The sequence below is a fragment of the Panulirus ornatus genome, chromosome 30, assembly GCF_036320965.1.
Source record: "Panulirus ornatus isolate Po-2019 chromosome 30, ASM3632096v1, whole genome shotgun sequence".
Classification (NCBI taxonomy): Eukaryota; Metazoa; Arthropoda; class Malacostraca; order Decapoda; family Palinuridae; genus Panulirus; species Panulirus ornatus.
Window position 1 is genome coordinate 22,749,996 of NC_092253.1, and position 13,416 is coordinate 22,763,411.

Genomic DNA, 13,416 nt, shown 5'->3' on the forward strand with positions numbered 1-13,416 from the left:
TGAATGGAATAAGATAACTGAAGACATGGTTACTGCAGACAGCATACATAGTTATGAAATGGTTTACAATGAGAGAACATTAAAAAGATGAGGCCTCAGGAACGTAAAACTCCTTCCCCAAACAGTATAAATGCGTATTTGCTGAGTAGCAGCTGACAGAGAAGAACTCAAGAACTCAAGGGAATGCTTCCTGTTATTTCTTGATTTTGGAAGTTTTTGCAGCTTATGAAGCATGTTATGTTAAAGAAAGGTTTGGAAGGGGAGAAGTTGAAGGATATAAAGTTTGGATATTGAGTGACCAAAATTTTGTGAGTTTAATTGAGCTTAGGAGTGGAAGTGTCACAGACTTTAGGCAAAGCTCAGTAGTGTTATCAACTTAATTAAGTCAACATAACATATTTTAAGAATGTGTGGAAGGCGAGAACGTTATCTCAGAGAGCAAAAATGGGTATGTTTGAAGGGATAGAAGTTCCAACATTGTTATATGGTTGTGAAGTTGTTATATGGTTGTGAGTTTGGGCTATAGATAGGGTTGTGCGGAGGAAGGTGGGTAAGTTAGAAATGATATGTTGGAGGACAATATGTGGTGTGAGGTGGTTTGCTCGAGTAAGTGATGAAAGTGTAAGAGAGATATGTGGTAATAAAAAGTGTGGTTGAGAGAGCAGAAGAGGGTTGTTGAAATGGTTTAGACATATGGAGAGAATGAGTGAGGAAAGTTTGACCAGGAGGATATATGTGTCAGAGGTGGAGGGAAGAAGGGGAAGCAGGAGACCAAATTGGAGGTGGAAAGATAGAGTGAAAAAGATTTTGACCGATTGGGGCCTGAACATATAGGAGGGTGAAAGGTGTGCAAGGAATAGAGTGAATTGGAACACTGTGGTATACTGGGGTCGATGTGCTGTCAATGATTGAACCAGGGCATGTGAAGCATCTGGGGTAAACCATGGATAGGTCTGTGGGGCCTGGATGTGGAAAGGGAGTTGTGGTTTCAATGCATTACACATGACAGCTAGAGACCGAGTGTGAACAAATGTGGCCTTTTTTGTCTGTTCCTGGTGCTGCCTTTCTTGGGGGGATTTCGTGTGTGGCGGGGTGGTGACGGGAATGGATGAAAGCAGCAAGTATGGATATGTATGTGTGTATATATGTATATGTATGTATATATGTGTGTGTGGGCATTTATGTATATACATGTGTATGTGGGTGGGTTGGGCCATTCCTCGTCTGTTTTCATGCACTACCTTGCTAATGTGGGAGAAGGCGGGTAAGTATAATGAATAGAAATAAATTCTAATTATTGTTCTAAGTTTTATTATGCAAAAGTTCAGGTTTGATTAAAGCTAAGATAGAAGACTTTTAGTATAATCAAACGGCAACACCATCAGTGTCAGTCTATTGCAAGAGCTATTTTGTGGGAGTGAGCTTCATTACTATTACTAGTATTGCTTTAGGGAGTTATTTAAGACCTTGAGCACCCCTTAAGCTAACAAAAATAAGTAGAAGTCTCAAAAAAAGTATAGAAATCAAAAAAGAAAGCTTGGACAGACCTATTATAACAAACAATACCAAAACCATGTAATGATTTGATTGTACTTCATATTGAACTGCCATTTGATATTGGCTTAAATACGGTAACATACCAAGACCATTCATGTATAACCAGATCTACAAGAAAGAGATGGGGAAACAATCAGATAACGTTTTCAAAACGTTATGGGATATTGTTAAAAAGCAAGACTAGAAGTTAGTTGATGCAAACAGAGGAGTCAGAGAAATTGAGGAATCAATTCAAAGATCATGAAGGATGTCATGATGTGAGAAGTGAACTACTGTAGTGAAAATGAAAAGTAAAAGAGCATGAACTCAAATCTGCATCAGATGAAGGAGATCATAGGGTGTAAAACAAAGGGAAAGAAGGTAGAATTATTGAAGAGCAGGGAGAGATTAGAAGGGGCTATTTTAGATGTCCTATTGAATGTGAACAAGGAGAATTGCCTCCCACCAGAACAAGAACTTATCTTTTGCTTGGTGACTTTGGTGCTTTTGGTCCTTTATGGGACAGAGAGTGGATTGACCAAGATATGAGAGGGAGAAATTAATATTTTTATAATGGAAGTCCAGTATATCAAAATATACACACTGGAAAATCTGGTATTTTCCTTTCAGTTTGTTTCACTACTGTAACAGAATCCAACTGGTCATATGCTTAAGACCTACATATTAGTGATCACTTTCCCATCATGCTGAGTATGGCAGAAAATTCAGCATCTGTAAGCCTTCTTAGATGGAAACTTGTGTTGGATGAATATAAAACTAAAACTTGATCACTTAAAAAATGAGTGAATTTTCTGTTGTTGAAAAATCATGTGATTACTTATAAAAAACTTGATCACTTAAAAAATGAGTGAATTTTCTGTTGTTGAAAAATCATGTGATTATTTTATAAGTATTTAAGATGCAGCCAAAAATAACCTTTCTGAAACTAAGAACAAAAAGCCATAACCATCAATCCCATGGTAGGACTAGTATTGTGATAAGCAAGATTGTTGAATATGCTTATAGAAGATGAGGCAATAACAATTCTTTGGTCGATGGATTGATTTATGAAACAGTATCTACAGAAAAAGTGATTTTGAAGGGAGACAATACATCTCCATGTGTGAAGTGTTTAGAGGATATCAAATCCAATACACCTTAAAAAAGTATGGAAGAGAATAAAGAAGTTGGTTGGAGAGGAGTCTCCCTCTCCTTCACCTTGCCTTAGTAATAGACTATAAATAACCTTTCTGCGTAACCTAACATTCCTGCAAGAAGTTTCTGGTGAGTGTCTAGTGTCAGCAGATACAGTAAGAAGTTCCAAGAAATTAGACAGAGATATTTCCCTTGTCTTTTTCCTCTAGTAACAAAGGGAACTATAATCAGTCATTTCATGTGAGTGAAATGATATAAGTTTTAGCAGACACGGAATCTTCTGCTTCAGGGAAGATTGAAAGCTTTGAAAAAACTTTTTGAAGCCACAATAGAATCCATGTTACATTTGTTAACCTAATAAGCATATTTATTATACACCCATACAGTTAGAAGATATACCTTACTTTACCATTCTTCAGCCGGTTAAAAGGCCCCATTATTCTACAAGTCATAGACCAATTGCACTGAAATTATTTGTGTTTGCAAGCTAATGGAAAAAATATAGTTAATAAATTGAGTTGCCAAGTAGAATATAATGGGATCACTCTATTCCAATGTGGTTTTAGAAAGTCCCAGTCTACCTTAGACCAATTAATATACACATTAAGTGACATCTGGAAGGATTTCTTATTCATTATCATCATACAACAGCAGCATCTTTTGGTTTAGAAATAGCTTGGGTTGCTGTTTAAGGATTATAAGGGTGTTTCACAGAATGGGCCTTGAAGGCATACTGTTAAGGTTTATTCAACACTGAAAGACAGAAAATTAGTGAGTATTGAAAAGAATTCCCACATGAAGATGTGTCACAGGGCAGCATGGTTGATGTTACTTGCTCCATTGCTGCCATTAATAGTATTGTAGACACTGCTCAAAGGGATGGTGAATCACCCATTTTTGTTGATTATTTGGCTATCTGTTGTACATAATCACCTGAAGTTGCTGTGCCTCTGATTTTGATTCAGTCATCTGAAGTTGCTGTACCTCTGGATTTGATTTTTCTGAAAGAAAATTTGAAGCTATGCATTTTATAAGATCAATTAAGAATTGGTAACTCTACATGTATTGAAAGGGTGTTTCATTCCATTATGAAGAGCCTTTTAGGCATTGTTTTTGATAGAAGTGGCATGGGCTCCTCATATGAAATCTTTACAAGGTAATGTGACAAAATTATTAAACATGCATTTCTGGCATTATGTAAAGAAAACCATGCTAAGGTTATATGATTCATTTTGTAAAGCAGAATTGGATTATGAATGCCTGTAATGACATTCTGAAAATGGGTGATGTTTTCCATAATCTAGGTATTATATTGTGCACAGGTTCAGGGTGATGTTTTCCATAATCTAGGTATTAGATTGTGCACAGGTTCAATCAGATTCTATAAAGTTGAAAGTCTTAATGTATACTCTGACAAGCTCCCAGTGAATTGAAGTTATGAAGAATTTGGCTAAAAGAATCTCTTTGGCTTGAACAAAAACCATCCAACACTACAGAGATGTATATTTCTGTTGCTGGAAAGACTGAGGTATTTCATCAATATCCAGAGTTCTCTAAGCCCTTTAAGAATAAACCAGTCATTAATGATGGTAGTTTGGACAGAAGCTTTGTTCAAGAGGTGTATTTTACTTGATTCTCTCTCAAGAAGATTTCTGAGATAAAAGCAACTTTAATTTTGTAATAAAAGAAATTAATGTTTTTCAGCACGATCCTTTTCATTCAAACAGCAATATCTCAAAATATGATGTAAGTTTTGCCACAGTTCTAGAAGAGGTCGAATATCATAAAACAAACTGAATGCAAGAATCTTCTATATTTGCAATAGAACCATATGGTACAGAGGTTGCATTTTTATTAACAGCAATCCCCAAAAAGAAATTTAGTTTACTCTGAATTCCAGAAAGCATCCCATAGTTCAACAAGTCCAAGATTGGATTGTAGAAATACACTTGAAGCATAAAAGTGTACAATTCTGCTTGTCTTGGACATGCTGTTATCAGTAGTAATGAAATAGCAGATTCTGAGACTGAACCAGCTGTATCGAATTAGAGTTATACTGTTTAATATATTTAGGGGCAGAATAGTTGATTATGATTGATGTAAATTGCAGCCAAGATGGGATATGGAATCCCAAAAAGAATAATAGAAAGGAGGATAAAAAAAGTTGTTGAATTATGTCCATCTTCTTCCAAAAAGGATTTATCATTGAGACAATTCTTTGTTGAATGATGATTTGTTATCTTTTGTTGACGTATGGACTTTTAATGAAGAGTAGACACAGCAATGCAATGTTACCATAGAACTTGCTCCAGTGGAATGCCAAAAATGTTAGTGTGTAAGAGTCAAATGTGAATTAGCACTATGTGCTTACCCTGCCTTTTGGCAAAAGCATTGGAGCAGTCAATAGAAGTAGGAGGTAAGGACACTTAAGCTGGAGCATTTGGTTGAAACATCAGGTGGAAGGAGTAGACAGGAACATTAGGTAATGGTAGTTAATAGGAACACAGGGTTGGAGCACATTAGTGATAGTAGTTAATAGGAACACAGGGTTGGAGCCTCTGCAAATACTGTACTTCAGATTCCTCTATCACTGGCCTGTTAAGGGTGAGGCACTAAAGAAGTGGCATGGGTGTTCACTAGTGATGGAGATGGCTGTCATGGTCAACCCCTGGAGAGAGTTCAAGGTGGGAACAGGTGTCGAAAGATATACATAGATTAGGTAGATAGAACAGTGGAAGACATAAGAATCCTGGAGAAGTTTTAAACTAATGTTAATGTCAATGAATTGATGACTTTTTTAGAGGAAGCCAAAGTGTATGATTGTCATCGAAAGTTTAAGTCTGTAGATATCTTTTGTGTACTAAGAATGCCAAGTAACCATTAGGTTCTAGGGCTTTACGAATTCCACAAAATCAGTCTTTTCAATGGACACATTTTTGATCATTATAAGATGTGCTTTGCAGCAGAAATAAACAATGTTATTTATCCACCAGGAAGTGCAGTGAGTACTGCTTTATAGTCCTGGTATTTAGTAAAGACTTTTCATGGGAACTAATGATGCTTGGATCTGCATATTGTCTCTTTGCTCATCCTCTTCATATATCTGAACCATCTTGGCACCCCACTGTAAGCTCTTTCAGCACTTACTACAACACTTCTTTATGGCAGTGTAATTTCTTACACAGTCAGTCCCTCTCACACCATATATTTTTCTCAGGCAGTTGATTTCCAACATGACCACCACCTTTGCATATGTGCAATACGGGTGGGACAACTGGCCATTCAAGCATACCCATCTCTGCTTTAACAGACATTTCATCTCTGCATCTATAAACTCCTTGATGCATCCAGGACTTTAGACCCTTTTTTTTTTCTTACCATGTGATCATCTCTATCCCCCCTGGTCACATTTGCTGTATCCACTCCAAGTACTTAAAGCACTCTACTTCTTTAAGATACTTTTCATTCAGATTTACTCTCAATATCTTCCTGTCTCTTCTTCCTGCTTCACCTCATTACTTTAGTTCAGATTTGATTGTGACTTTCTTCTTTCACACTATTAAACTTAGTTACCAGCTTCTAGAGTTTGTCACTCAATTGTGCCACCTCCTATGCCTCCTCACCCCAAGCATACTGTGGAACTGCATCTAGATCTAAGACCCTTGCCTTCATTTCCTTTACCGTGTCCATAGATAGATTAAACAACCACGGTGGTGTCACACATCCTGATGCAGACACACCATCCATTTATCCAGAATGATCATACACTTTATACAAGGCCTGCTTGTCATCCCAATGACACACTTTCTCCGGAGTCATAAATGCCGCATACAGTTCAATGCCTTTCCCCAAATACATCTCTCACAAACTCTTCCAAGCAAACACCTTGTCCACACTTTTCCCATAAGCTATGTTGCTCTTGCCCAGTCATGTTCTGTGCATGTCACCACCCTCTCAGTCACCACTCTTCCATACAACCATTACTAGTTGTCCTTAACAGACTTGTATCTCTGTAATTCAGGCATTGACGTGTCGTGATATAAGGGCACTATTCATGGATTCTTCTAGTTCTCTGGCACCTCATCATGAGCCATACAAATGTTTTGTATTCTGATAAACCAGTATGTAACACTGTCAAGATGTTGCACTTACTGTGCTATTCTTGCTTATGCCTGGGATTTGAAATGGTAAAGGTTTGCACGATTTTTGAGTAAATTTGGTGAAGAATGAGCTTTTAAAGTTTGTCCGTAAAAGCTTGCTGAGAGTAAGTGGGTTTTGCATTCAAATTCCTTCCATCTATTTACACCACCCAGCAGTAGGGATGGTTGAATGTAGAATCAAGATAGTTTTTACTATTTTGTACTCAGCTGATGCCTTAGGACATCTTGAAAATTTTGGCTTAATGCACGGAAGATTTTTCCTAGTGCCTTACCAGCTTTCAGTGACTGCTTTAAAGTATATTGAATACTTTAGTGTGTATTGTTACTGAAATTGAGTCTTGAATTCCATACTTTGTACAGGACAGATTGATTGGAAATTTTTTAGTCTTTCTTCAGTTAGCTTTTGATGTTTTTGTATTTTTGATATTCACATCTTAGTTAAGCTGTGAATGATATTTGTATTTTTCAGTAATTTCTTTTCATGTGGTGTACTCTGTATACAGTCAGTCTTATTTATGTGCTTGGACACAGTCTTGTGACTTGTGACTTAGCTTTTGTTTACCACATGCAGCTTTCCTCCCGCAGAAATTGTTGGTATGATGACCCATTGTTGTTCTGCATTTTCCTTGAAGCTGTTTGGATGAAATAGACCGTAAGTACAGTATATTTTGTTGATTTCTTGAAATTAGGAAAAGTCAAGAGTTTATATTTTTTTTTTTTTTTTTTTTTGTTGCAACTTGTAGGTAAAGATTGGTGTACTTGGAGACTCCGGAGTTGTTAGCTTTTTGAAGCCTTATCATGATTCTGAGGGGGAGAGGCAGAGTCTCTTCCTCAGTATATTGTTGAAATCTCCAGAAAGGCTGGTTTTAGTGTGTAGTATTTATTTCACTTTGTGGTACATTTTATATATGTTAGGAGTAATTATGGCTAGTGTAAAGTTTCAGTGCATAGTCTTACAGAAAAATGAATCTGTTCATGAAATTTTTGTGAACTTTAAAGTGTGTTAATGCAGTAGAAGACTGATTAGAAAGTCGTTTCACTTTATTGCCAAGATCGCTTTTTTTAATTTGATCATGATTAAGATGCTGTATATATTTGAGAATATTGACATTTTCAAAATTATATAATTTTGTCCTGGAATTCAGATATAGGCTTTGATCACAGCATAGGGATAAATGCTACTGATATTTAGCCATGATATGGTCATAGTATCCATTCTCATCTCAAGTCTTTCTCGAGTGTAAAAAAACACTGATAATGAACCAAGCCATGATCATGACCTAGGTCTTGCTTTCTTGCTTTTCCTTCCTTGTTGAGTGTAGTTGTCTTTCTGTTTATAGCTGTTTCATGAGGCTCTCTGTATTGTTTTTAAGCAATTTAAGCCCACCATTGGCTAGCTAGACCTTTCTTGGCTTCCTTGGCAGCTGTGGAGCCTGTGGCTCTCCATCTGTTAAAGTTCCTCCTTCCTAAAACTTGAACAGTTAATTTTTCTGGCATATAGTGCACCTCTGTGTTAGGCTGACTGTTATCATGGTGCTTGTGGCCCATGACTATATGAGCATAGTGTGTGATCCCAAATTAAGTTCTTGATTGGGAACTACAAGTTAAGCTGTAAGTTGCAACTGAGATTTGGTAGGTTAAGTGGGATGAATTGCAAGTTTAAAAAGCTTACGCATCTTAGTATGTGCAGTTAGAAGTGTTAGTTTTCAGTTTAGGGAGTTTCCTTCCCCTTATTTAGATACAAGGAACATCTCTTGAGAAAAAGGCTGTTTAACTTGTTCAGTGCCTGGCATAGGTGCAGCATTTTGAACAGAAGCTGATTTTAGTCTGGGGATGTAGGCTTGTGGTATAGAGACTCATCTCTTTGATATGATTATAATATATACCTACAGGTTTCATAGTACCCATATACCCTGTAACCATGGATTTGATAAATTGGATTAATAAAGAGAAGTTTTAGTCAGTAGAGTGCCTTTAATGAAAGTGTATTAATGCACTCTGTTACTAGTTAGCAGTGAAGGACCAGAGGAAATATCTAAGTGTAGAAGTGAGGAGAGTTAATAGTTCCAAGTGAATGCTTGTCTGTAGCAAAGGTGTGGGATATCATGAAGATCAAACACAGGAACTTGAAAAAATTTGGATGCTGACAAAGAATGGATGGAATCACATGTGATAGAACAAATGGCAAGTGAAGAAATTATAATTTGTCTTATGAAAAAGACCACAGAATCATTAGTCTCATTTGAACAAAACACTGAAATTAGACCAGTTACCATCAGAAGAAAGTGTGAAAGTTACCCCTTGAACTTATGTATGTTGCTAAGAGATTAATACAAGTCAGTATTCAGTACAAGAAACAGAGGAAATGTTAGTAACAATATGTGTGATTAGTTTGGCAAGAAATGTCATCCTAGATGTCAAATCAGTTGAACTGACATATTGATAGTAATCTGTGGAAAGTGCAAGATGGGGAGTTTACATGGAGAGTGTATGATAGTACAATTAAAGGGGTTTGAGTGAGAGGAAGACCACCTGTGACATGGGGAAATAGGGTGGAAGAGTACCAGAAGGAGAGAAAATGGAGAAGAATGCATGAAAATGCTGTATGTTAGGGAAGTAGGTATGGACAGGGGAAAATGGAGACTTATTTGCAGTGCAACAAAATATTAAATGTAAGCTAAGAAAATTAATTAGAGTTATAACTAACAGAAAGTTCAAAGTACTTGCAAATGGAACTGTTTGATGAAGAGGAGTGTTTTATCAATGATGCACTGTGAAACATTCCTAATTTAGTTATTATTGCTGTAAAGAATGGTATATAACTTTCACAAACAGGTAAAAGAAAGTATGATCAGGTGTTCTTTATGACATTAGGGTGGGATTATAAGACTAGATGAATGCAAAGAAAAAATGGTAGTAGACTTAGATATGTAAGTGGTGTAAAGAGAACTTGATGGAACTTTTTGAAGAGAAATTTGTACAATTAAATCATAGGGAGGATAACAGTACTGATAAAGGCTCTTCGAGAAAGGAGATTTGTAGTGAAGAGAAAGCTAGTAAGTTAGGAGTATATATGAATGAAAATATGGAATTTGATGTCATTAAAAAAGATCAAATGATTAAAGAATCAGTGTAATAAAGAAAACTGGTATTGAAAATGTTCATTGCATAATGAATAAGCTGTAGAACTGAATACTGTTATGTTGTATGGTTATTGATAAGACAAGCTAAATTTGATTAATGATTTATGAGTAGACTCAGAGTAGAATAATGGACTGTCAAGAAAGACTGAAAGAACCTGAACTCTCAGGTCTAGAAGAGTAGATATTTTGATTTATGTATGGTAGTGAATTAAAGATGTAGTAAGACTAACAGCTCACCACATGAAAGAAAGAGAATGATTAAGTGAACAAGAATTCTACAGAAAAATCAGAAGGCTTTCAGTAAAGATATTTGAGAGGCTGACAAAATACTCAGGGAGACATTTTGTTGTTTTGTTATGTGAAGTGAATATTTTATAAGGTATTAGGACTGAAAACTCTAAGAAAAGATTAGACAGTTGGCTTAATTGATTTCCAAATGAACCCACGGTTGAGAACTATGTGAATTGCATGCCAGTAAAGAATAACAGTGCAGGTACACCACCAATTTTCCGGCACTCTTGCTGGACCAACCGTGGTCAAATAATAATTTATCAGCCCACCTCTAACCCACTAATTATACATCTCCCATTTGTCTAAAGTATACTATAGACTGCTAGAAATTTGAAATAAACAAACATTAAGTGTTTGAGCACCCTAAGATGGTAAGTATGTCCTTAGATTGTTTGAATCCTTGGGGTCTTCTTCATCTTCTGTTGTTAGTGTTTTCCTAGGTGTGGATTGCCAGGGTAATGTAGTTTCGACTGCATTATACACCTGGTCAGGACTGAGATGCTTGTCAGCTACGAGTTTTGCAAATTCGTCCACATACTCGGCAGCTCCTGCGTGGTTTACAGATCACTTTTCTCCGCGCAATTTATTCATGGATTCCATGATGCTTCTTCAATCTTTGAAGCCATTTTTCACTATAGTCATGCTCATGTTGTGAATTAAGTTCTTTATGGAACAACTTAGCCTGGTCCATTATCATGCTACCTGACAAGTCCGCTCCATCACTCCGACGCTGTCAAAACCATTCCATTACAACTTGATTGTGCTCAGTACTCTTACCATCTTTCATAGTTTTTTCTAATCATCATTTGCTTCTTGGAATCACTGTCTGCATAGAATTTCAGTATTTCTATATCAGTATTTCTATTATATATCATAAATAGTTGATGAACCAGTACTGTAGATGTCACACAGCTTACGCACCACTTTTTTCAATAGTTCTACATTATCTTGGATCGACATGGACTGGTTTTTATGTTTGATACCTCGACTGACACTCATGTGTCTTAGAAGCCATAGCTAGGGTTAAATTTAAGCAAAATAAGCTAAGAATCTCACAGAATTGTGGTATCACCACCAAGTGCAGTGTAACAAATGTAAATAAGCACACCCCTTACACAATGCCATCTGTGGCCATCCCGTAAACTAGTCTGGTGGCCGCGGTAATTTCAAGTTCCCTCGAGTAATTTTGTCCGGACTAAAGGAGGTGCTGAACCATCAGTTGCCGGAAAATCAGCGGTGTACCTGTATTGTGAAATAAGTGGCATTTGCCATGGGTGCTATGCTCTTGCCCTTTCTTTTGGCAAAGTGTCTTTGAAGGTGCTCTTATTGTGTAACATGAAATTGGATATTTAGTTTTGCAGTCCTGTTTTGGTTTGAAAATTCCTTGACTCTTGAAGGAAAAGGAGCAGCCAGAATGATGGATGATTGCCTCTTGTAGGATTTTACTTTGAATCCCTTCTGAATTCTGAACTAGCAATATATGTGGATAGCTTTGCCATGTTTAGGCAGTTACATTAGCTGTATTTTCTGTTGTTGCCATTTTTGGTGACTTCCACAGGAAAAGTGTATTTGTGACTCTTGGGCATCCTTCGTTCTATAGAAAAGCATCTGTGCGCTTTCATTTCTTATCCTAATTCTATCTTATGAATAAAAGGAGTAATCTTGCTCATGCATGAATTGAAATTCCTTAAGCTGTGCACATCATTTTACTTTATCTCTTTATATTTTTTCCTCATCTTTTCAGGATTATTTTATGCCAGTGTTTGAAATCTGGATAAGGCTTTTTCACTATCTCTGAATACGAATTAAGCAGTCATTGCTATCTTCACATGAATATACTTTATGCTAAAATTGAGTATGGTGCACCTTATTTGATATCTTTTAAGCTTATTTGAAAATGTTTGTTTTAAAGTACTTTACATTTGACATTTAGGATCGATGAGATCTAATTCAGACTTAACATTTTTCTTACATTTTTCAACAGAAAACCACAGATGTGTATTTATATAATATGAAGATTTAGTGAGGTGGCTTTAACAACCTAGAAGAAAAAGAATGAGCTTAGAATTTCACAAACATCATATAGTTAAAGTTTTTTGTTGATTTTTCTTGCATAGAAGTTTTGGCCAATTTCTCTCAGTAGGGACTATTGAAATTGTTCCTTTACCAGTTTCTTGGGAAATTTTTAGTGACCTGAAAAAAAAGGTATTTTCATGTTTCAGATCTTTTCTCATGATGATGGTTTTAACAATTAGCAACTTTTTGTGTTATTTTCTAAGCATAGATCAAGATACTGACCATGTTTTGAGCATTTTGTCAACTTCACTGTTAAGTTTCCATAGCCTCCTTTTATTGCTTGCCTTGTTCTTTGCTAATATTTCTTGTCATGTTCTTTCCGACTTGACAGGTTTTCATGTGGATTTTGATTGCTCTTTTAAATGCATTCTTTCACTCCTCCTACTTTATACCTCTGTGGCCTTTCAGGACTTCCCTTTTTATTCACTCTCAGGACTAAATAATGCTAATTTTTTCTGCATAGAAAATTTATTGGATTTAAAGCATATTTTATGTTTGAGTTGCTCTAAGCTCATTAATTGAATAAAGTTTTCTCTGTGCTGATTTCCATAAAGTTCTGATGTTAATGGAGGATGCTTCCCTGTTGAAGATTGATTTTAATTTTCAGCAACTAACCCTCATTTCAAATTGAGGTCATTACTTGGAAGGTTCAACCTTCTGTTCCTGATGCGACCTCACTTATGTGGGAGAGAGAGAGCAGGCACAAGCTTTCCTTTTAGAGTTTCCTATTTCTGCTGTTCTGTTCCTGTGATAACTCCATCTTTCTCTGCAACTTTAAGAATAACTGCCAGTTTTCTTTTCTTTATTTGTTTGTAACACCTGTATAGCCATATCAGAATAGATGAAATGTAAATCTTTGTTTAATAGAGCAAAAGATTTTTATGATGTTATCCTTCCAGCATTTATGTTAGGCTGCCTGTCTGATTTTAGAAAGTTATTCCCTAACCTTACTTTCAGGCATAAGTGATTGTATGTGGGTAGTCATAGTTTTTTTTTTTACTGAACTGGGGATAGGGGAGAAAGAATACTTCCCACGTATTCCCTGCGTGTCGTAG

The 13,416-nt window shown here is 36.3% G+C and overlaps 1 protein-coding gene across 10 annotated transcripts in view; it reads left to right on the forward strand.

Moving 5' to 3' along the window:
• LOC139758476 (phosphatidylinositol 3,4,5-trisphosphate 3-phosphatase and dual-specificity protein phosphatase PTEN-like) overlaps window positions 1–13,416 on the forward strand; it is a 342,351-nt gene that overhangs the window by 117,328 nt on the left and 211,607 nt on the right. For 2 of the 10 annotated variants that reach the window (XM_071679946.1, XM_071679947.1), the window contains exon 9: window positions 7,437–7,503. The exons of the other annotated variants lie outside the window; for them this stretch is intronic. In XM_071679946.1, the coding sequence (XP_071536047.1) occupies window positions 7,437–7,500 (64 nt within the window). In that variant the 3' untranslated portion in view covers window positions 7,501–7,503. The remainder of the gene's footprint in view (window positions 1–7,436; window positions 7,504–13,416) is intronic. 10 annotated transcript variants of the gene reach the window in all.